Source organism: Giraffa tippelskirchi, chromosome 3, assembly GCF_054371585.1.
Source record: "Giraffa tippelskirchi isolate mGirTip1 chromosome 3, T2T-mGirTip1v1.2.pri, whole genome shotgun sequence".
Lineage (NCBI taxonomy): Eukaryota > Metazoa > Chordata > Mammalia > Artiodactyla > Giraffidae > Giraffa > Giraffa tippelskirchi.
The window spans coordinates 189,134,304-189,156,396 of NC_137277.1; the positions used below are offsets into that span (position 1 = coordinate 189,134,304).

At 48.4% G+C, this 22,093-nt stretch overlaps 2 protein-coding genes across 5 annotated transcripts in view; one reads left to right on the forward strand and one right to left on the reverse strand.

Annotated features, from left to right (window-relative positions):
* The first annotated feature begins 233 nt into the window (after nt 1-233).
* Nucleotides 234-3,747, forward strand: PLA2G2E (phospholipase A2 group IIE). The gene is made up of 4 exons (XM_081576086.1): nt 234-273; nt 1,184-1,322; nt 1,654-1,760; nt 3,605-3,747. The coding sequence occupies exons 1-4, from the start codon at nt 234-236 to the stop codon at nt 3,745-3,747; spliced, it is 429 nt and encodes a 142-aa protein (XP_081432212.1).
* A 6,148-nt stretch (nt 3,748-9,895) lies between these two features.
* The window catches only part of OTUD3 (OTU deubiquitinase 3), a 36,720-nt gene continuing 24,522 nt past the window's right edge, over nt 9,896-22,093 (reverse strand). For all 4 annotated transcript variants that reach the window (XM_081574869.1, XM_081574868.1, XM_081574866.1 and 1 more), the window contains 4 exons: nt 18,257-18,388; nt 17,481-17,577; nt 15,743-15,927; nt 9,896-14,895 (listed from right to left, as the gene is read on the reverse strand). In XM_081574869.1, the coding sequence (XP_081430995.1) occupies nt 14,722-14,895; nt 15,743-15,927; nt 17,481-17,577; nt 18,257-18,388 (588 nt within the window). In that variant the 3' untranslated portion in view covers nt 9,896-14,721. The remainder of the gene's footprint in view (nt 14,896-15,742; nt 15,928-17,480; nt 17,578-18,256; nt 18,389-22,093) is intronic.

Here is a 22,093-nt window from a genome sequence, read left to right on the forward strand (position 1 = left end):
CTGGAAGCAGAGCCGCGGGCCCCAGCTTGGCCCCTCCCCCAGGGACTTGGCCAGAGTGTCAGAGCTGGAAGCATCGTTGCATCACTGGGTGCTCGGGGGTTAATGATGGGGAGTGGACAGGACCCGGGTATTTAATTAATCGGGGAGGTGCCTGGAGATTAGAGGGCCCCTACTGGCTTCTTTCTCCCACAGCCCAGCTTCTCTGCCCCCTGCTCCCCTCCCTGCCCCCCAGGATGAAGCGGCCCCCTCTTCTGACCTTCCTATGCCTCCTGGGTAAGTGACCTTCATGCCTGCACTCCTGCTCTGCCCCAGCTGGGAACATTCCCGGGGGGCTCCTGAGCCAGGCCCCAGGGAGGGTGTCATCGGTCACCCTGAGGCCAGTGCTGGCCCAGGAAGAAGTGGCCAGTGGAGAGGGGGCCAGGGGGGACGACTGCAGCCTGGATGGCCTGGGGGGGCAGGGGAGAGGGGCTGGCAGGGGCCCCAGACAGCTCCTGCCACCTGGGCTCCACCCCTCACCTGAGTTTCTATTTTTGCCTTTAACCTGCCCGGGGGGGCAGGCCCCCACTGCTGCAGCAGCAGGACCCGGAGGAACTCGGGGAAGTCCGGGTGGTCAGGAAGCTTATCCAGCGACATCTGATGGGACTCATGGGGACAGAGTGCTCCTGGGGGGCGGGGGTGGGGGCTGACGCCTGGGGAGAGGACCAGGAAACCAGGGTGGGGGCCTAGAGGATGAGTGGGGGGGTCGCTGGGAGACGGTGGAAGGAGAGCGGGGGTGGGAGGTCAGGTGGGGACATGATGCAGGTGAGGACCGGGAGATCAAGGTGCAATGATGTCATAGGGACATCGCTACTGATTGGTGCTGCTGTTCAGTCGCTCATTTGTGTCCGACTCTTTGCAACCCCATGGACTGCAGCACGCCAGGCCTCCCTGTCCATCACCAACTCCCTGAGCTTGCTCAAACTCATGTCCATTGAGTCTGTGATGCCATCCAACTATCTCATCCTCTGTCACCTCTGTCGTATTACTGATTAGCACTGTTATCATCGAGAGTGAGGTGCTCGGGGAGGTGGAGGTTCCCAAGACGATCAGAGAGATGCCTGCACTCAGATGTGGGGACTGCAGCTGGCCGCAGAGGGTGGGGCCCCGAGGGAGCTGATGCCCTCACCCCACCCTGTCCCCACAGTGGCCCCAGCTGGCGGGAACTTGGTCCAGTTCGGGGTGATGATCGAGAGGGTGACGGGGAAGCCCGCGCTGCAGTACAACGACTACGGCTGCTACTGTGGTGTCGGCGGCTCCCACTGGCCGGTGGACAAGGTAGACTGGTGAGCAGGCGGCACAGCCAGGGCCCTCCCTGGAGGATGGAGGCACCGGGAGAGGATCCTGGGGGGCAGCTGGGGGCACCTAGGAAGCTGAGGCTTGACCCTCCCACTTTCAAGCCCCTTTGGGCCCTGAGCTCCCCAGGTGGCCCAGCCAGGCCCCTCCCTGGAGGATGGAGGCCCAGGGAGAGCATCCTAGGGGGTGGGCTGGGGGCACCTAGGAAGCTGAGGCTTGACCCCCACACCTTTGAGCCCCTTTGGGCCCTGAGCCCCCCTGGTCCCTGGTCCAGCCCAGCTGGGCTCACAGGCCCCTTCAGGCCGACCACGACCTTCACAGGTGCTGCCACGCCCATGACTGCTGCTACGGGCGCCTGGAGAAGCTGGGCTGCGAACCCAAAATAGAAAGGTATCTCTTCTCTGCCACCAGGCACAGCATCTTCTGTGGTGAGTGAGCAGACCTGGGGGTCCCCCAGACCTCGGGAGAGGGAAGGGACTCAGCCAGCAACCCCTCTCCTGATGGAGACCCTTGAGCCTGGTCACCTGGGTGGGAGAGGTGGTCTTCCATCGTCACAGCATTAGGGAGAGGAGTGTCCCTGCGCCCAGATGCTCCCATAGCACCTGGTCTGGAGAGCCCGGGACCCGTCATCTCCTGCCCTGGGACCCCAGGAACACCACCCATTCAGAGTGCCCCCCCACCCCCACCAGCTCCAGCCTCTGAGGGGAGAAGCAGAGGGCCAGCGCTGAGCCCGGCCCCGGAGGAGCTGTGCCCAGACAGCCCTCCCTAGGGCCTGGGCAGCTGCTAGAGGCAGATCCCCAGAACAGGGCCTCAAGGGTGGAGCCCCAGACACAGAGGCTGGAGCTTGGACTCGAGACCGCAGATCCTGCTCCCAAAGGCTGACCCACCACACCAGGGCGCCTCTTTGCCAGGCCCCACGCCCACTTGGACCAGTTAACCTTCTCCTCTGCTTCCTGGCTTGGGGAAACAGCTGGACCCGAATCAGAGTGTAGCGAAGGGCTCCACGCAGCCCAGCCCCGTAGAGGGAACTCACGTCGGAGAGCCAAACCTTCTTCTTCCTGCCGCAAAGCCAGGGGCAGCCTGGAAGGCGGAGGGCAGGCCCAGAGTGGGAGCACAGCACAGGGGGTCTGGGAGGGTCAGAGAAGACTCAGATCTCTGGGGTCTGTCCTGGGGGCAGGGTGGGAGAAGAGCCAGAGCTGCAGGAGGCAGGCTGGGCTCCGAGGTTTTGGTTCCCACCACCATCCACTCAGCAAAGCGGCTTTGGCAGGTAATGAGCTCCCCATCACGGGGAGTTCATACAAGGCTGGGAAGCCATTAGGGACAGCACTGAGAGGTAAGTGAAGGGAGGGGTCAGGTGAATAGGGACACAGGTTCAGGGGGTCCCCTCCCCGCCGTGTGACTCTGGGCAAGGGATAGAACCCCTCAAAAGCTTCTATTTCTTCATCTGTAAGAGGGAGACCTAACCACACCCTTCCCCAGCTTAGCCCAGCTCCTGGCAAGAACCCCCCAGGGGAGGTGATGTAGCTGTTAAGCCCCCGACAAATCTGAGCTCTGCTGAAAGAGCAAATGAGAGCAGACCTGGATGGGAAATGAGGCTGACCTTCGCGAGGGACCCTAAGGAAGCCGGACATGTCTGAGCTGGGGGATATCTTCTGGGGACAAAAAGGAGCCAGAGCCCCTGAGGGCAGACAGAGGCAGTGGAGGCAAGAGGAGGCTTCGGGGCCCCTGAAGCCCACAGAGCTGCTGTCAGCCCCACTCCCCAGGCTGGGTGTGGGCGCGTGTGGAGGGGGCGCCCTGAGATACGGGAAACACGGGCTCCACCCCCGCTGAGGGAGGCGGGTACAGGCCCCAGCTCCAGGCCCTCTGGGGCATGCCCAGGTCACCCAGGATTGAGCTGCTGCCTTTCAACACTTTTCCTCTCTGGCTGATGGCTGCCAGCACCATCAGCAATCCATTACGTGGGGGAAGGGGTCGCCCAGAAACACAGCCCTCCCTGGGCTGGGACAAGGGACAGTGAACCGGGTGGTCTCCCCATGGGGAAAGGGCTTAGGGTAGTGGAGTGGGTTTGGGAGAGGGAGGAACAGCGAGGACGAATCTCCAGGCTTCCAGCGTCCCTGGGCCAGCAGGGCCTCGGCACCCCGCCCATTCTCTCACCCAACCCTGGAGCATCCCCCCGGTGAGCATGGGCTTCCGGGCGGAGAAGGTGGACCCTGCATGGCTGGGAGTGGTGGGCTCAAGGTTCCCGAGTCCTGACTGCCCTTGTCCCATCCAGCCGGCAGAACCACCTGCCAGCGACAGACCTGCGAGTGTGACAAGAAGGCCGCCCTCTGCTTTCACCGCAACCTGGGCACCTACGACTGCAAATACGCCCATTACCCCAACAAGCTGTGCACCGGGCCCACCCCGCCCTGCTAAGGGTGAGCTCTGCCTCCCGCCCGAGGCCTTCAGCTGCCGGGGCCCCAGACCTCAGGAGGGTTAGCACCAAAAGTTCTCCCGCCGGAAAACTCCTTTCTCGTAAGCCCATCCTTCCCTGAGAGGCCCCAGACTCAGCCCTGGACTGTCCCTGGCCTCCCTAGCCACAGCGCCCTCAAGAAGAGCCACACCGGGGGCAGGGAGGGGCCCTGGAACACCCAGAACATTCTACAACCCATCCCCTGGGATCTCAGTCCCCTCTTCTGAATATGTGAATAACGTTTGCCCAGGATTCTAATACTGGCCCTCCCTCAGATTTTGTCATTGTAGGGTTTCGTCTGTCTCCAGTTTCGTTCACTCCTTTGTTTCTTGAGCACCCAGCAACGTGCTAAGCACAGGGACACGGCGTGGGGCTGACTCGGGCGGCCCCTGCAAGCAGTTCTAACATTCTGTCCTTTCAATTTTCCATTACAGTGAGTTTTTGTGATTCTCTTTTTTTCTAACATTTTACCATCTTATCTGAGATAATAATGGCAGTCTCTAGAAGGAATATTTCTGGCCATATGGCGTAATGTGAAAAGTACGCAAAATACCAACCTAAAAATATTGTCCCCGCTATGTCATCAGGCTTCAAATCCCTCCCATTAGAATTCTGGCTTAGAGTGAAAAGAGGCTCTCAAATCATCTTATTCAAAGCCTTCCCTTGGCAGATGGGCACCTAGGAGGTCAGAGAGGGAAGGTTCTACCTGGAGGGGTGTCCTCACTCCCAAGCCAGTGGACCTTCTTCTTCATGAGTGAGTATCAGTCACTGCCCCTCTGCCCCTCTGATTGGCATCATGGACAACCCAGAGTGCCCAGAGAAGGTCAGCTATGAGGATACCCATGCCAGGCCTGGCTCCTGATACGGGGAGGGGAAGAGGAAAGATTTCTACATCCTCCATCAAGCATCCTGAGGCTGACTTTGGAGACAACTTAATGCACCAAAGGATTCCCATCAAATTCTACTTCTAAATATAGACATGATACTCCACTGTCTATAATATGCTGATAAAATCTTCCAGGGTTGGGATGAGCCCATCCAGTGAGATAAAGCATGTAAAAATGCACTGCACAGGCAAAGCTCACGGTGGACAGGGAATAAATGTTCACTCCCTTTCTCCATTTCTTGGCATGTGTACAACATTCAGGGCTTTGAGGGCAGGAAAGAGCCTGATGCCATCGAAAGGATGATCATCATAAATTTTAAAAGGTTAAGAAGTTCTGTGCTGGCCAAACAAGAGAGGGTCAGATGTGTGTGCTTTGCTGCTGTGACTGACTCCAATCCTGGGTGAAAAACCACCAGGAGATGAGGTCTTAAAGTGCAATGCGGGTGGGTGGGGAACAGAGGCCCATGTGTTAGCAAGAGTGGTCCTGAGGCGCCCTCTGGTGCCCATTTTGTTCAGGCTGCCGGGAGGAAACAAATTGGGCTTAAACCAGGATTTCCCTTTGTCAGGGGGGCAGAGTGCCTTTCAGGGCTAGTGAAATCAGTCCTCCCGTATTTTTAACAATAAAAAAGCCGAGAAATATCAATAAGTCCTTAAAGACATCTCAGAAGGATGGTGCCACTGCACACACGAGAAACACAGGAAGAAGGCTCTGACTTGAGAGAGATGAAGAGAAAGTGGTGTTCTGGGCGTGACGTACCGCTGGGAGGAGGACCTGGTGATGTTACAGTTGTTTAACCATCTGACGGGGCGGGAATTAGAACTTGAGAACAAGCCTCGGTGCAGCCTGTTTTCCCAGGAATCAACGATTCCATCTAAATCCTATTTGTGTGTCTCTATGTTGGAGAAGACTCTTGGGAGTCCCTGGACTGCAAGGAGATCCAACCAGTCCATCCTAAAGGAGATCAGTCCTGGGTGTTCATTGGAAGGACTGATGTTGAAGCTGAAACTCCAATACTTTGGTCACCTCATGCGAAGAGCTGACTCATTGGAAAAGACCCTGATGCTGGGTAGGATTGGGGGCGGGAGGAGAAGGGGACGACAGAGGATGAGATGGTTGGACGGCATCACCGACTCGATGGACATGGGTTTGGGTAGACTCCGGGAGTTGGCGATGGACAGAGAGGACTGGCGTGCTGCAATTCATGGGGTCACAAAGAGTCGGACACGACTGAGCGACTGAACTGAACTGATAGGACATAGACTTGATTTCCAGCTGTAGACTTGGTAAAAAGGACTGAAAAGAGAAAAGGAGAACCCTGAACTTGATGTTGTTGGAGGTTCCAAGTAGAGCCCTCTGTTTTGCCAGTTAGCAGCAGTGTGTCATTCAAGACCTCACTGCTCAGGAAGCTTGTTAGAAATGCAGAATCGTGGACCTGATCCCAGACCTGCTGGTTAACAAGACCCCCAGGTGATTCATATGCCCACTGAAATCAAAAAGCCCTGATATATGGCAGTAGCCCCGGTTTCTGCATTTGTCAAATGGAACAATGACATTTCCCAGGCAAGTTGGTTGTAGCAAGGTTTTAATAAATTAACATGTATGAATGTACACAAAATAATGCCTAGCACCTTATAAAGAATCCCATAAATGAATGACAGTCATAGTAACAATTCCTAACATTTATCAAGCACTTGGCATTCACCAGGCACTGTTATAAATGCTTTCTGTTGCTCAGTTCTTTGAATGAGTGAATGAATGAATGAATGAATGAGGCATGGGACTAAACCAGGGCTGAAAGAAGGCTCTGTTACCTGAACGTCTCATAGCTCGCCTCTCCAATTTTGGTGACAGGACTTGGATGAGTTTTGCTTTTGTTCCCACTTAGCCCCTAGCATAAGCTATGAACCAAGTGTTCAATTAAATAACTTGCTGAATAAGTGGTTAGAAGTCAAATCACATTGGAATTCCCGAGTTAAGAGTCCAATTATGATTTCATGGACATTTGTCTGCTTCCTTCCGGTTCTTGGTAGTCTCTGGAGAACTGAATACTGTATTAAATTTCATCCTTTCCCTCAATACACCTTAATACAAACTATGGTCCTGGCCCCTCGCTGAATACTGGAGACAGAGACAAGTCTGACGTGGCCAACCTCCAGACAGACACCAATCACTCTACACTAGTGAGTGTTGTAATAGAGCCAAAATCGGGCTCTCAGAACCAAGTGTTCCTCGGCCCTTATTCTCCATCCAGTCCACCAACACCAGCTTCATTTCCCAGAGTTCGATTTCTATCATATCACTCTTCTGCCCTAAACCATCTATGGCTCCCCATTGTCCACCAACCCCTGGCATTCAAGCTTGGTTTCATGAGCTTTTCCAGGCCTTTATCCAGCCACATGTATTTCTCTGTGCTCCTCACCACTGCCAAGATACGCCCACCCCCCTTTGCAGCTCTGCAATAGCTTCCTTCAACCTAGAAGCCTCCCTCTTCACAGACTCATCGCCACATTCACATCCGCATGCTTGGGGGCACAGCTCAAATGCTACCTCTTCCGTGTTTTCCACCTGGAGGGGATTTCGCCCCCTTCTGAACGACCAAGCAATGTGTTCTTCCCTTTCCTCGGGATACTTATCCCAGTTATTTGGGCTCTCATTTTGGGTTCCTACACAGTGCAGGCAGACTGCCCTGAATTCAAATCTGTGATCTTGGACTCATTTATTCCCTTCTGTGTAAGATGGGGACGGGACCATCAACGTCACTGGGTGGTTTTCAGGTTTAAATGAGACAACTTACTCAAAGTGCCTGGAGCCTCAGGGAACTCCGTCTGTGCTAGGTCACTCTGCATTTTTGTCTCCCCTGTTGAATCCATCATACAGCGGATGCTAAATAAGTATCTGTTCAACTGAATCCACAGACACATGACCATGGTGATTTTACAGAAGTGGCATCACACACATGATAAATACTGTACTAATTTATTTGCACGGCCCCTTGGCTTACTACTCTGAGTGCTCATTTATCTTCAATGGACATGTGTTTGGAAATCATTAACCTTTTGTGTCCTGAACGTATGTCCTACAGAGGCAGTGAGGCAAAATTGGCTCGAGAGATGGTGTGCAGTGTTTTCCTGGAGGGCCGCTACCTATGATGTGTGCCAAGGTCAAAAATGCACAGAGGTAGACTTGAAACACCATAAGATGTGGTCAGGAGGGATTAGGAATGCCTGATGTTTGAAATTCATTCAGCAAGCACAGCAATAGTCTTCTGGTAGCAAAAGACATGTGACAAGTGTTTGAAGAAAGGAGTCCCCAGTCTGTTTCCAAATGAATTGTCCATCCTTAGTAAACTCTGTCCTAACACATGGGACATCCCACTCTCCCACTCGAGGGGTTTGATTATTGCTGGCCCTTCGGTCCCAAAAACCTCACTCCCCATTTACATCTTGTATTTCCCTTTTCATGCCTCATCTAAATGACACTTCCTCCATGGAACCTTCGTTTCCCTTCTGAACTCACAGCCTTTTCCTATCAGTACCTCCTGTTATGGCCTGTCTTCTCTTAGGTCATAGTTATGTGTCCACTTTCACTGCTGGGCTGGAAGGTTTTCGAGGACAAGGTCCATGTCTGATTCAATACCCAGAAATAAAGATTCCAACACAGCACAGGTTCAGTAAATGATGAATTCCTGGATGTTTGGATTGGTGAATAAACTGAACCAAAGCTGAATATCTTGGTATATCTAAGTCCCTCTACATAGGGAATTTCAGACATGTTCCTCCAAGACAGAAAAGTTTTTCTGCTGCCAAACCAGAATCCATTAATCAGCAGGATTGGTCTAGCTTCTACTTAACCCAGAAAGTTCTAAATCACTGCGTCACTATGGTCTGAGTGCCCACTCTGTCCAGCAGTCCAGCTAAACCCATATTGGAACAGAGCATTTATGACAAATTTTGGTTGTCTCTCAAGGTTGACACGCACTTTCTGTCCGTCTTGGGAACAGGTAACTTTAATCCTGGGTTTTTCAACAGTGCTTTCTAGACAACCATGACCGGTTACCAAGAGGAGACATGGGAACAGCCACTTTCCCTTTATGGCATCTCGGTCTTTGGCACCAGAAGTTATCACTCACCCAGACTAAGCAAGGCTGTAGCCTGGACGAAAACATAAACAAACTGTATTCCTTTAATTATCCCGAGGCCTGAGGACACTTCCGCCCTTACAGACTCACCCGACCTCACAGGTCACCAAGACCCAGGCAGGAAGCCCCAGGACCACCATTCAGCCCAGCAGGCGGCCCCCCAGCCCCAGCTGAACCATGAGGAATGGCACCAAGGAGGCCATGGAAGTTCTCCACCTGGGGGGGGACAGACACCTACCCTGGGGCAGCACTCCGGTCCTAGCAGGGCTTTCAGAGATTCTCGGGTGGGTTAACAGGGTCCGGAGTCTGGGCCTCGCAGACTCAGGAACCGGAGAGCATCTGTGCACCCCAAAGTCTCCGGGTCACGGAACGAGGCAAACACCACGTGGGGAGGACACTGACTGAGAGGAACAGGCTTGCCAGTTGCTGGAGAAGTCCTCATCCACCCAGGGTGGCACCGGACCCCTTTCGGTGTCAAGGTGCCACGGGGCCCACTTCCAGGCTGCTTGATGAGCACACAGAACAAGACCAGGTGGGAACTCAGAGGCCAAAATCGCGAGGCCGTGGTGCGGCTGCCGAGGCGGCAGCAACCTTGGCCTCAGGACTGGCCCTGGAGCCCGCTGGGCCCGACGGTCTCGCCCAGGGGCCCCGTCCCTCTGGGGCTCTGTGGCCGCCGCCCCCTCCCCGTCCCGAGCACCTCTTCCAGGTAAGCTGTGCAGTCACTGCTGCCCAGGTGTGTCTGGGGGAAGGCGATCCCTCCTGGAATGGGGTCAAACCCAGCCCCAGAGTTCTAGAGAAACCCTCCAGGCAGCCAAAAGACAGCTGCTCTGTATTTAGACAACTGCAAACTAGGAGGGACGTTCTTAGACACCAAGCAGAATGTGGGGGAAGGCCCTGCCAGTGTGCACGGCCACACTCACCTGGGCAGAAGCTGCAATCAGCTGCTTAAGCTCCGTGAGATCCCAAACGACTGTCCGCGGGCAGAACAGGCCCAGCTTCCTGCAAAGTCTCTGAGAAGGACCGGCAGGCTCTCCATCTCGTGTCATCAAACGGCGGTCAGATGGTGACAAAGACAACTCGAAACTCTGTCTTTAAACTAGAATTTATTGGTATACAAAACTCCATTTCATAGAGAAAGTGGCACATCTTTGCAGCTTCTATTGCACCAAGTATTGAAGATTAAAAACACAAAAAAAGAAAACATTTGGTTTTGGAAACACCGCAAACAGCCAAGTACAGTACTTTGGTAAATAAAAACCAAAACGGTGCAGAGTAACACAAGCCGAGGAAAGAAGGAGGAAATGAACTACGGACATCAGACAACGGTCACGTTTCTGTCGAGCTCCACGGGTAAGGCGAGACTTGCTAAGTCTCTGGGTCATGACCCCACAGAGGTGGTGGGTATCGCCAGACAGCAGCGAGAGCAAGTGTAGTGCAATTAGGAGAAAACGAGAAGGCAGCTGAGCCACAGGGGCTCTGGTGTTCTCCCCAGACCCACCTGCCCTCCCTCGTAATGGGGACTAACGCCCACCAGCGCTTCTCCGGCGGCACGAGGAACACCGAGGTTTGCCGTCAGGCTCCTGGCACCTCCCTTCTCCTCGCGGAGCTCGGTGTTGGTGGAGGCTGCTGGAAGGGTTGCACCAGGGAGGCCGAGGGCCGTTCCCCCCACGGAAGCTGAACCACGGGAGGAGCCCACAGCCGCACTCCTCAGCTGTGGTCGAGGGACCTGCCGGGGGGCCGGAGAGCAGGCCGAGGTCTGGAGCCGCACTCAAACCCCCATCGTGGACAGCTGGCAACAGTGCCGGGTGGATGCCGAGATGGGCGGGGGAGGGTGGGCCGCCGAGCTTTCGCCCCGCGGTCGTGACCACCCAGGGCACGGCAGAGGGAGCACAGTGGTTCTGGACCGGGGGACGCCCTGCTTACACCAAGGCTGCCATGCAGACGTTCGTGCTTTTACAGAAATTACTCTTCATCAGCTCCTTCTCGAGTAACTTTGCAAGGATGAGTAACATTTTAATCGAATTACAAAGTGGTCTGAACTACGAGCACAGGACTCTAGACGGTAAGCCCTCAGAGGAAATGGGTAAGAGCCTGAGGTTTTCACAGGGAATGTTACCCTGGACACATGGGGACAGGCAGCGGACAAGACCCAGCTCCTGCCCAGGGCTGGGTTCTGGGGGGCACCTTCTGAGCTCAGTACTGTGCACGCACTTCGGGACTGGTGCTCAGTGTCTCTGCGGCAACCCAACTGTCCATCCCTCTCTTGCAGGTGATGGCAGCAGTCATTTAAAATTGAGATCTTCAACTCAACAACATCAGTGGAAAAATACAATTTGCTTTAGAGTCAGAAACACACTCATTGTAGAAAGCGCCATTATCAACTCACCTCAGAGCAACCGTCAGAAGGCCCCCGAGTTTGAGCGACACTTGTTCTGAAAGCTGAGACGAACAGAAGACTGAATGATGCCAATGCCAAAACAAACGAACAAAAACCCTGCATCAGACTCTGCGTCTGAATGTTTGTTGCAGACAGACAGGGCCTTGAGGTAAAAAGGTGAAGAGCTACGCGTTCACCCCAAGTGGGAGTCAGAGAGGGCCACGGCCACGACACCAAGAAGCTCCACTGGCACCCCGCCCACACCGACCCTTCTGGCCAGGGTGAGTGTGAGTCAGCTCTGACTAGGAATCGAGTTTCCTTCAACCGACTGCACGTTCTGAGTTGAACGTCTCACAGAGGTAAACTGACGGCATTCGACGTGGGCCCGGTAAAACCCAGGCAGTCTAGAGAGTTTCTCAGAAGGCGAGAAACTGCACACTGACGACAGGGACTCCCTACGAGGCAAGCACAGCCCCGAGCCAAGTCCGTCTGATCCCCACCTACTGAACACGTGAGCGGCTCCCCCCGACTCGGCGTCTCCTGCTGGCAGAGCTCCCAGGGTGTGGAGGAAGCGCGCCAGAAACCACCCCCTCGAAGCCCGGCCCCAGCTGCCCCACAGCAGAGCTCCCACTTCATGAGCCCTCGGAGTCACAGTGGGTGTGGAAGTGTGTTCAGAGCTTACAGGAGGAACTACAGACAAGCTCGACCCTTGAGACTCTCCTTTCTGCCACAATTCTTTGACCAGACTTCACTCCTAAAAGCATACGCTATTATTGAAAAATTAAATATACACACACATCCTCTAACGCAACTATATTAATTTAGAAGTTGTGGTTCTATGCTGTTTTAATACATCTACCTCTCTAGTACAAAGCTGTTGCTACTAAAATTTTATTTCTTATTTTGACCTTTAAAAAAAATCTCTTTTTAAAAAATTCATAAAACTTTTACGTACAGCTTATAAGACAAGTAAGCAGCTATGGACCACCACCCCACCCCCTTTCTCCTGACCAAAGCTACCGAGATAATCCCACAGAACAAACATCTACCAGCCACAGAGGTTAAGAAAACTTCACTTCTTACTATGCAGTGCACCTAACTGCACCAGGTAACCACCACTGACCAGTCATCCCAGGACTGATAAAGACGCCAGGCCCCCACTGGGCTGCCAATAACGTGGTTCTCCAGAGCCTATCAAGGCAACCAACTACCACATGGATTCCATCTACCTCATACTTTGGTGGGACAGAGGCAGTAAGTTTACATTTAAACCCTTAGCTAGAAGATATCACTAAAGTTGGATACATGTACCCCCTCCCTAATAATTAACATACTGAACACAGACCAATTATAGCTAGAAAACTGTGAAATAGTAATAAAAGAAAATTACTGAAGCCACTAGATTAGTTTTTAAAACCAGTTACTTTACCCAAGAAAAGGCAAAGCCTATCTTCAGATTTAGGTAATTCATAAATAAATGCGCCCAATATTCTACAGTAACTCTTCAGCAACTTCTAAATCCCAACAGAGCCCAAGGCCACCTTCTTTAACCATGTAAATAAAGCAATCCTACTACTTCTGACAACAGGTCTCCCGCAGCTATTTCTGACTCCTAATTCTGCTGGATTCCTGGTATACAATCTTAATCGTGTGAGAGGATCCAGTCTCCTGAATCCTCAGAGTACAAACATTCAAGCAACAGTGCTCACTCAGAAATGTTCAGCCACAGTGGAAAGCGAGGAGAACAGAGCCTAAAGCACTGGACTTCACTCCCTTGGAGACGGCTCGCTTGCTTGTGCTGAGCGCCAGAAGCTCTACCTCAGGACTCTGCAGCAAAGAAAAGGTGCTATGCCGTTTCTAAACCTGCTGCGTATTATGATGCACTGTACCAGGACGTCCTGGGAGCACATCCAAGAGACCGCTGAGGCTCCAACACGAAAAGCTACCAAAGTCCAACGACAAAAAATTAAAATACATTATCAAAACCAAAGATAGCAAATCACCTGCTGATAAAGACAAGCCACTGAACCCAAGGGCAGCCCACACAATGCTATGTCTATACATATCTATACAGGTCAAAACCTTCTCACAGTTTTCCATTTGCTTTGGAACTCTTGTAATTTTGAAATCTGAGACAGAGGAGAAAACTAGTAGTTTACCTTTCAGTTCAGCATATATTATTTCTTCAAATATTAGGTCCTCAAAAGGCAAAAACGGTCCAAGATTGGCCACTTCAAGGGTTAGTTTTAAAGTTCACATCCACCTAACTCAGTTTGAGGAATGACGCCTCCCACTGCCCAAACCTATTTCAGCACTGTGAAGCCACGGCAGGGCCTCAGCCAAAGTGCTTTCTTGGCCCAGGTGGTCTAACCTAAGTCCCTGACGACTTCCAGAGGGTGCTGGAGAGTTTTTCCAAGAGCAAAATCCCAAACGGGGCTTAACTAGAAAGAAGAAAGTGCAGCATTTTATGGGATTTCATTTTCACAATACTAAGAAACTAAGAAACAGCTCAAGTTACTTTTCCTCTGAAGGAATCTCTCTAAATCTAGAATAGCAAGGAAGAAAAGACAGTCAACTTACTGAAAATGTGAACACGAAAAACCTTAGCAAGTCTTCCAGACACTCTCTCTGAACCAAAAAAAAAAAGACCTCTTCCGACTCCTCCTGTGCAAAACCTCAGACTCTCGTGATCTTTCCCTTCACAGCTACAGATTCTGGACTGCATGCTTTCAGAATCCCAGAACTGTATCATAAGCAGTAACACAACATCTTCTTACCGTCAACAAACAAGTATCAACACTCAGCAACACTACCAATTTTCCAGCAAGGCCCAGGCCTAATTAACAGTCAGGCCTATTTATCATATGGCTTGAGTACAAATGAACCAGCAGTACCTGCAATCCCATCTGAACATCATGATCAGGAAGAGAAATGTGGTTGTTTAACTGCCACCCTGCCTACAGGCCACAACCTCCCTATCACATTACTTTGGAAAAACACTTCCTGAATTATTCTCTGATTAACTTGGAGTAGAAGAAAGTTAATTCTAAACATGTACCTGAGTTGGAGATCATTTATAAACTATCCTGCATATTAATGTCTGTTTGAAAATGAAACAGAAACGAAAGAAACTTGTCCTCTGAGTTTCTAGCAATTAATCTAAACTACTTCAGGGACACTCACAGCCCAACTCTCCCCAGGCGTTAAGGAAAGGTCCCAGGGTCACCAAACTCTAAATTTTCAGGGCAAATAAAACCACACTTACAAGTTGTTGTTGTTTTTTTTTTTACCTAACTATCCACCCCTAAACCCGATATTTTAATCACAGAAAATGAATGGCTTCACTGCACTTTCATTAAATAAAACACATCACTGGACAAAACTCTGAACAAAAAAGAGGCAGCTTGAAGGAAACGAACTCAGTGAGTGATTCTGTGGGTTGAGTTTTGTTCTATAAAAGGACGGCCTCACTGGAAAGCCTGGCACACAGCCCTCCACTTTCCATTCGCTTCTCACAACTCCCAGGAGGCCGGAGTCAGATGCTGAGAGCCGCGAAGGTCTTCACCAAGGTGACCTGGGCGCCCGCATCCGCTTCGCTTCTGCTGTCCCTGTGGCTGCTCCTGCTCTCCAGGGCTTTGTGACGGTGCCTCTCCTCCTGCCGTCTCTTCTTCTCTAGTCGCTGCTGTTCTCGCCTCTGTCTGTTTGTGACCTGAAGGAGGAGACTGCCGAGTGAGTCGCGGTACACACCCCCGTGCTAGGCTAGAAAATAAAGTCAATTCCATTCTCCTCATAAAGTAATTCAAAAGGACCTAAAGAAGCATTAACCCTAGGCTAGCTGGAGATAATGCTCAAAAATGCCACCGGGAATCCTAACAGAATCCTTGTAAGCTTACTGCATCGTAGCCTCTGCCTGTGACTTTTTACACTACACTGCATTCTGAGCTCAGAATTTCTTGGTAAAAATCTTAACAAAAGTCCCAAATTCAAGAAAAGTCATGGTGTCATATACTGCTTCTGAGCGCCGGGTCGGGAAGGGAGAAGCACTGCCTTTCTTGGAAGCATCTGACGCCTCACCAGAAGAGCTTAGAAAGACTCACATATCCACGCCCTTTCACCTGCTAACTCTTCTTCTGGGACTCTAGCCGAGCAAATAATGCAAAATGCAAAGATTTACACACAAGGTGTTCACTGAAGGTGACGGCATTTACAACAAAAGGGACGCGATCACACGGATCAGCCAAGAAAGCCACCCACACGCTGTGACGCTAGGCAGGAGAAGGAGCCGATCTGTGTGTGCAGAGCAGGGACTCGGAGGGTACTCCCTTCCACGCGTCACTGCCAAGTCCAAACAGGACCAGTGGGGTCTTCATTCGCTTCATGATATACCCTCACGCACTCCCCGTATTTCCTACAATAACCACTTCATAAAATCAAAATCACATACGAACACGAGCTCCAAGCTCCCGCCACTGCTGCCGAATTACAGTCGACCGAGCGACTTCACTCACCCCCCCCCCCTCACTCACCGTTTACCCTGGCAACACCGTCATGCCTACCTTTGGGAGCTGGTTTTTATTTGCTCTGTTTTCTTCAGTAGGGCTGGCCTGCGCCTCGCTGTTCTCAGTCCTGCCTTCATTCACACCCTGATTTCCAAAGATCCTGGTGCCACTGCCACCCTCTTCCCATAAAGGACCACACTGCGTCAGCACTCGGCCACCGGACTCAAAGTTCTCCTCTGCATCTTTCAAAGAAAGGGTTTGTTAAGCGGAAAACCTAAGATAGTTTACACAATGTGACAACTGTTAAAAAGACTCCCAAAGTCCCTGGCATGTGACCTATATCACTGTCATTCAGAGAGCAAGTTTATTTGAGGCAAAATTCTAATATCAAATCAATATAGTGGGGAACATAAGGAAAAAATTATTGGTAAACTTTGGAAGATAAATTTTAAAATAACCCATTGACCAGTCCTCTCATCAGCTTCCTACCAGCTGAGTGCTTTATAAGATTAAACCACTTTTTAACGTAGATTTTTAGGGGGAAATCTTTCATTTGTACCCCTAAAACAGAAAGGAAATAAGCTCTAAAGTTGTGCTCTCCAATACAGTGGCTACTAGCCACATGTGGCTGTTTAAAAATAAAGTTAAATAAATTTTAAGTTTAGTTCCTCAGTCTCAATAAGCCACCCGTCCAGTATATACCACACGGGGCAGCACAGACTCTGCACGGCGCTGCTTTAAAATCATGCGGAGCTTTCTAAGAAGGAACAACAGACATGTAAGGAGGAGAGTAAAATACCCGATCAGAGAACTGTTAATATGATGCCAGGAGCAGCATCTGCCATAAAATGTCTGGCAATGAGTACTGAAATCATTCAAAATCTTGCAAAAATAGATATTAACATCTTTTTTCCTTCCTCTGAATCACAGAATTAAACTCAGTTTAAGAAAAGAAAAATTCTGAATTATCACCAGTTGACTGATGCTAGTAAATGTAAATATTTCCATTAGAAAAGTAATTTTTCTGTCCATTCCATTTCAGTTATCATTTTGGTATTATAATGGAATCTTCTTTCTAAAAGGATAAGTCTTCCCTGACACTGTCCACTCCTCCAAAACTGGCTAGGTGGCCTTTGCATGCACCTCCTAGCACCCTGTACCCCAACTTCATCACATATGATTACCAATTTAAGTCTCTACCATGCCCCTCCACCCCTAGACTACGCGCTTCCGGATGCAGAGCTGGCACCCAGTACAAACCGCCTGCATACACTAGGTGCTCAATAAACAACTGCTAAACGAATCAATGACAGTAAAGCTAACTACCTGCCACTTGATTAAAAATGAAAATGTGATACCATATATTAATGCACATGCATGGAATCTAGGCAAATGGCACTGATGAACCTATTTACAGGGCAGGAATAGACCCAGACGGAGCGAATGGGCCTGTGGAAAGGAGAGGGTGGGACAGACTGAGAGAGTAACACTGACACACACACACTTCCACGTGCAGAAGAGACAGCTGGTGGGAAGCGGCTGACAGCACAGCGAGCTCAGCCTGGTGCTCGATGACGACCCATGACCTAGAGGGGTGGGACGGGGCGGGGGGAGGCCCCACGAGGGAAGGGTATATGCATACTTATAGTATATGCACACTGTTGTGCAGCAGAAAGCAACTCAACATTATAAAGCAATTATTCTCCAATTAGTAATAGAAATATTAAAATCAAATATTTGAAAAACCACCAACATAATCATCTTGAAAGCTTATAAATATCAATCACAGACTTACTATTTCTTCTCCCCTGGTTCATCTGCAGCATGGCAATTATCGCAGATTCAATATTATAATTTTCAGCTTCTAGGTTCTGGATTATCAAATTAAAATCCTACGAAAGAAACAAAGGAACACATCAGAATCTGGGTGTACTTTCCTGTCCATCTCTACATCAACAATTTGACATACAAAACGATGTAACTGAGGCAAGGTTTCAAGACTTTCCATTTAGAAAATGTCTTAATATTCTCAGTAAGGTTGAACATGTGAAATGACCATTTAATAAAGTGAATTCTTACAAAACTGCACTAGTCAGAAAATAACAAACCCACATACTTTCTTAGGATTTTGAACAGTACTGGGTAAAGTGCAGAAAACAAGACAGAAATTAATAAACAGCTCTCAGTAAGTGCCATTACGTAACTAAATCAAACTGCAGGGATCATGGGCCTACTCTGGCTCATCGGGTGCTGGCATGCTAGAGTGAGGCCACGAAACGGTGTGGCAGTTTCTCAAAACGTTAAACCTGTACAGACAGGTTTACAACAATGCCTGTCTATAAACCTGGGATCCCCAACCTCCAGGCCACGGACTGGTCCCTATCAGATCGGCAGTGGCATTAGATTAGAAATAAAGTGCACAATAAATGTAATGAACTTGAATCATCCCCAAACCACCATCTCCCATGTCCCCTTCATCTGTGGAAAACTGTCTTCCACGAAACCACTTCCTGGTGCCAAAAAGGTCAGGGACCACTGCTAAATCACGGTTACCACACGACAAATACTAACGGAACACCCGGTTGCATTGCAAACTTTCTGGACGGCATCTTCTACTTCATCTCGCAGGTCATCTTCAAAGTCGACTCCCTTTGCCTTGCTCTTCTCTCTTTTATTTGATTCATCTTGATGAAGCATCTGAAACTAAAGGATGCAGAAAGAGTGATAATCGTGGAACTCTAGCAAACTATGTTCAGAATCTTGAACACAGGAAAACACTCTATCATCTCAAAACATTCAAATATGTGAAAAAAACATTCAGAAACAATCTTAAAGGAACGGCAAGCACTACGCTAAATTTCATTCACACACTGAGATTCCAGGCCACAACCTGAAGTATTAAAAGGCCCAGGGACTTCCCTATTGGTCCTGGGGCTAAGACAGTCTAAATGCAGCAGGCCCAGGTCTGACCCCCGGTCAGGGAACCAGATCCCACATGCCACAGCTCAAGAGTTCACAGCCACAACTGAAGCTCCTGCAAGGCGCAGTGAAGATCAAATATCCCACGTGCCACAACGAAGACCTGGCACAGATAAATTTTTTTTTAAAAGAAGGCCCAAGATGTGGGATAAACGGTTCAGTAAAAAATAGCGATAGAGACCAACCTTTTGGCAATGACGGCTGACTCGGGCAGCACACACCGGTCTCAGCCGGATTCTAGAGCTGTGAGCCTAGTAATAACTCAATCTTCTACACGAGCACCCAATGAGCAGGACAGTTCACCTTGAAGAGACACATACGACTCTCACCTGGTTCCCTAGGCCCTATTAGTTCACCAGCAAGCTGTGGTGTGCTGGAGCTCCTGACCAAACCATGTCATCACAGGTGAGCACGACTCCGCCAACTTCCCTGCTGCCAACACACTCACGGGAACCTGCAGTTTCCAATTCTAAAGCCACCAAGAGCCACTCACTTGGTATCCACAGGACTTTATGACCTAAGTCCATTTCCGAAAAGCTCAAGTCATCCATCCATGGCTTCCAATCACTTTCTCCCTCTGCTTGCTATTAATGCAGCGAGTGGAACATAAGCAAGGACACTTTTGCTTTCTGCCTATAAAAGGGCAAATGGAAGCCAGCAACGTGCAGTATATTCCACAGAATGTGTAATAAAAAGCAAAACCTATTCTAAAATTTTACCCTAACAGTTTGGCTATGTGTATCAGGATTCTTTGAAATTTATCCAAAGGAAATAATGTCCCGTATAGAAAGGATTTATGTAAAAGTGCTCAGCCCAGTGCCACGAAGGGTGGTGAATCACTAGAAACAACTACAGGTTCCCTAGTATGGATGCAGTTGAATTACCACTAGAACAGAGCTTCATTCCCACCCAAGTAAGGGGCACAACAAGGATTTTCACTACCGCCACGGTTATTTAACAGTGTCTTGGAGAACAGCACTGCAATTAGCCCCCTAATAAAGAAAAATTAGAAATATAAAATTGAAAAGGAAGAACAAAAGTTATCACTATTTGCAGATAATTCTATACCTTAAAAAAAGAGAGAGAACAACAAAAAAACTACTTCAAACAAAAAGAATTCTAGAAAGTCATATAAGAATCTAGAGTCCAGAATATATAAAGAGCTTTTCAGAACTCAACAATCAAATCACAAAAAGCCCAATTAAAACTTGTGCAAAGGACTTGAATAGACACCTCTTCAAAGATAAACAAATGGCAAACAAGCACATAAAAAGATGCGTAACATCATTAATCACTCCAGAATGAAAATCAAAACTGCAAGATGCCACTTCACGTCTAGTAGGCTGGCCGTAATGTTAGAGAGAAAGAAGGGAAAATAACAAGTGCTGGTGAGGGTGGAGAGCAGGTGAAGCCCTCGATACACTGCTGGGGGAAGGAAAAGGGCACAGCTACACACTGTGGGGAACAGTGTGGCGAGTTCCTCAAAGAGTTAAAGACAGCAATAGCACATGACTCAGCAATTCCACTCCTATATACAGTTGACAGAGCTGGACTTCACAGGTCCACTTATACAGACATTTCCAACAGTAAATACTACAGTACTACATAATTCACGATTGGTCAAATCTAAGGATGCAGAACTATAGATACAGAAGCTCAGATATGGACGTGAACTATAAGTTACACTCAGATTTTCAGCTGAGCATTACTGGTACCCCTTGTTCACAGGTCAACTGTACACCCAGAACATTGAGAACAGGTACTCAAACAAATATTATACCCAAATAATCACAGCAGCACTATTCACAACAGCCAAACAATAGAAACAACTCAAATGCCCATCAACAGATACAAGGATAAACAAAATGTGATTTATCAATATAGTGGAGTACTATTCAACCCTGAAAAGGAACTAAGTACTGATATGCGCTATGACGTGGATGAACCTAAAAAAATCATGCTAAGGAAAGCCAGACACAAAAAGCTACACAGTGTGTGATTCCATTTATAAAAAATGTCCAGAAAAAGTAAATCCACAGAGACAGAAAGTAGACTGGAGGTGGCTGGGGCTGAAAAGGAAGGGGGAGTAACTGTTTAATGGGCACCAGGCTTTCTTTTGGGGTGTTTGTTGATAGTTATTTGGAACTGGATGGAGGAAGTGTTTACTCAGCTTTGTGGGTGTATTCAGTGCCGCTGAACTGTACACTTGAAAATGGTGAATTTTACATTATGTGAACTTTACCTCAATTAAAAAGAAAGAAAACTCTGTAGGATAGCTGAGTATATACATAACATTTTGTTAGCAAACCTCACACATACAAATGTAAAGGGAAAAAAAGACTCTTTCCTTACAAGAGGAATGGAAAATACAAAACATCTAAGAATAAAGTCAGCAAAAAATGGGAAAGATCTATATGAAAAAAACGCTCCTGCAGATAATCAAAAAAAAGTCAATTAAACAAATAAAAAGCTTATCAGGTTCCTGGCTAGGAAGAGTCAACATCATACAGATGTCAATTTTTGCTTATTAATTTAATGAGATTACAATAAAGGAAATATTACCAGGACTTTTTAGCTAGACTAACTTAATGCTAACATTCATATATATGAAACAAAAAAGCAAAAATATACAGGCAACCATACAAAAAGAAAGTAATGATGGGTGAAAAATTCTATTAGATTTTAAAATACACTTTCTTAATTAAAACAATGAACACATGAACATATGAACAGAAAAAAACAGTGGAATAGAATCAATGTCTAGAAATAGACCCAACTACATATGGGAATTTAGTATATGAAAAAAGCAGCATTCTAAATCAATGGAGAAAAGATGTATAATTATAAAAATACACAGTTTGGGTTCCAGTAAGTAACAACAAGGAAAAATATAGTTGAATTCATACACTCACATCTGTATATCAATATAAGTACCAAATAGAGATATGACCTAATTTTCTTTTAAAAAATGAACATACAGAAGTACTAAAATAAACTATGCGAGAATTCTGTTTAAACTCAGAATGGGAAAGAGCTTCCTAATTATGACCCAAAACCCAGAAGACATTTACCTGATGTCTTGAAAATGAGATAAATTTAACCACATAAAAATCTAAAATTCCTTCATAGCAAAGACAATATGAGAAAGAATAAAAAGACATAACAGACTGAAAAAAATTTTGCAACTCATACCACAAATAGAGGCAAATTTCCCTAGTACATAAAGGATTTCCCAAAAATCATTAAGAAGACTGAACAAAAAAAAAAAATAAAGAACATGCATACAGTTCACACACAACAAAGTACAAACCGGTTTTAAACACAAGAAAAGATGTATAAGCACATTAATAAGAAAAATAGAAATTAAAATTATGTTAAGATTTTTTCCCTAAGTGACACAGATTTAAAAACTTGATAACATACTGTGTT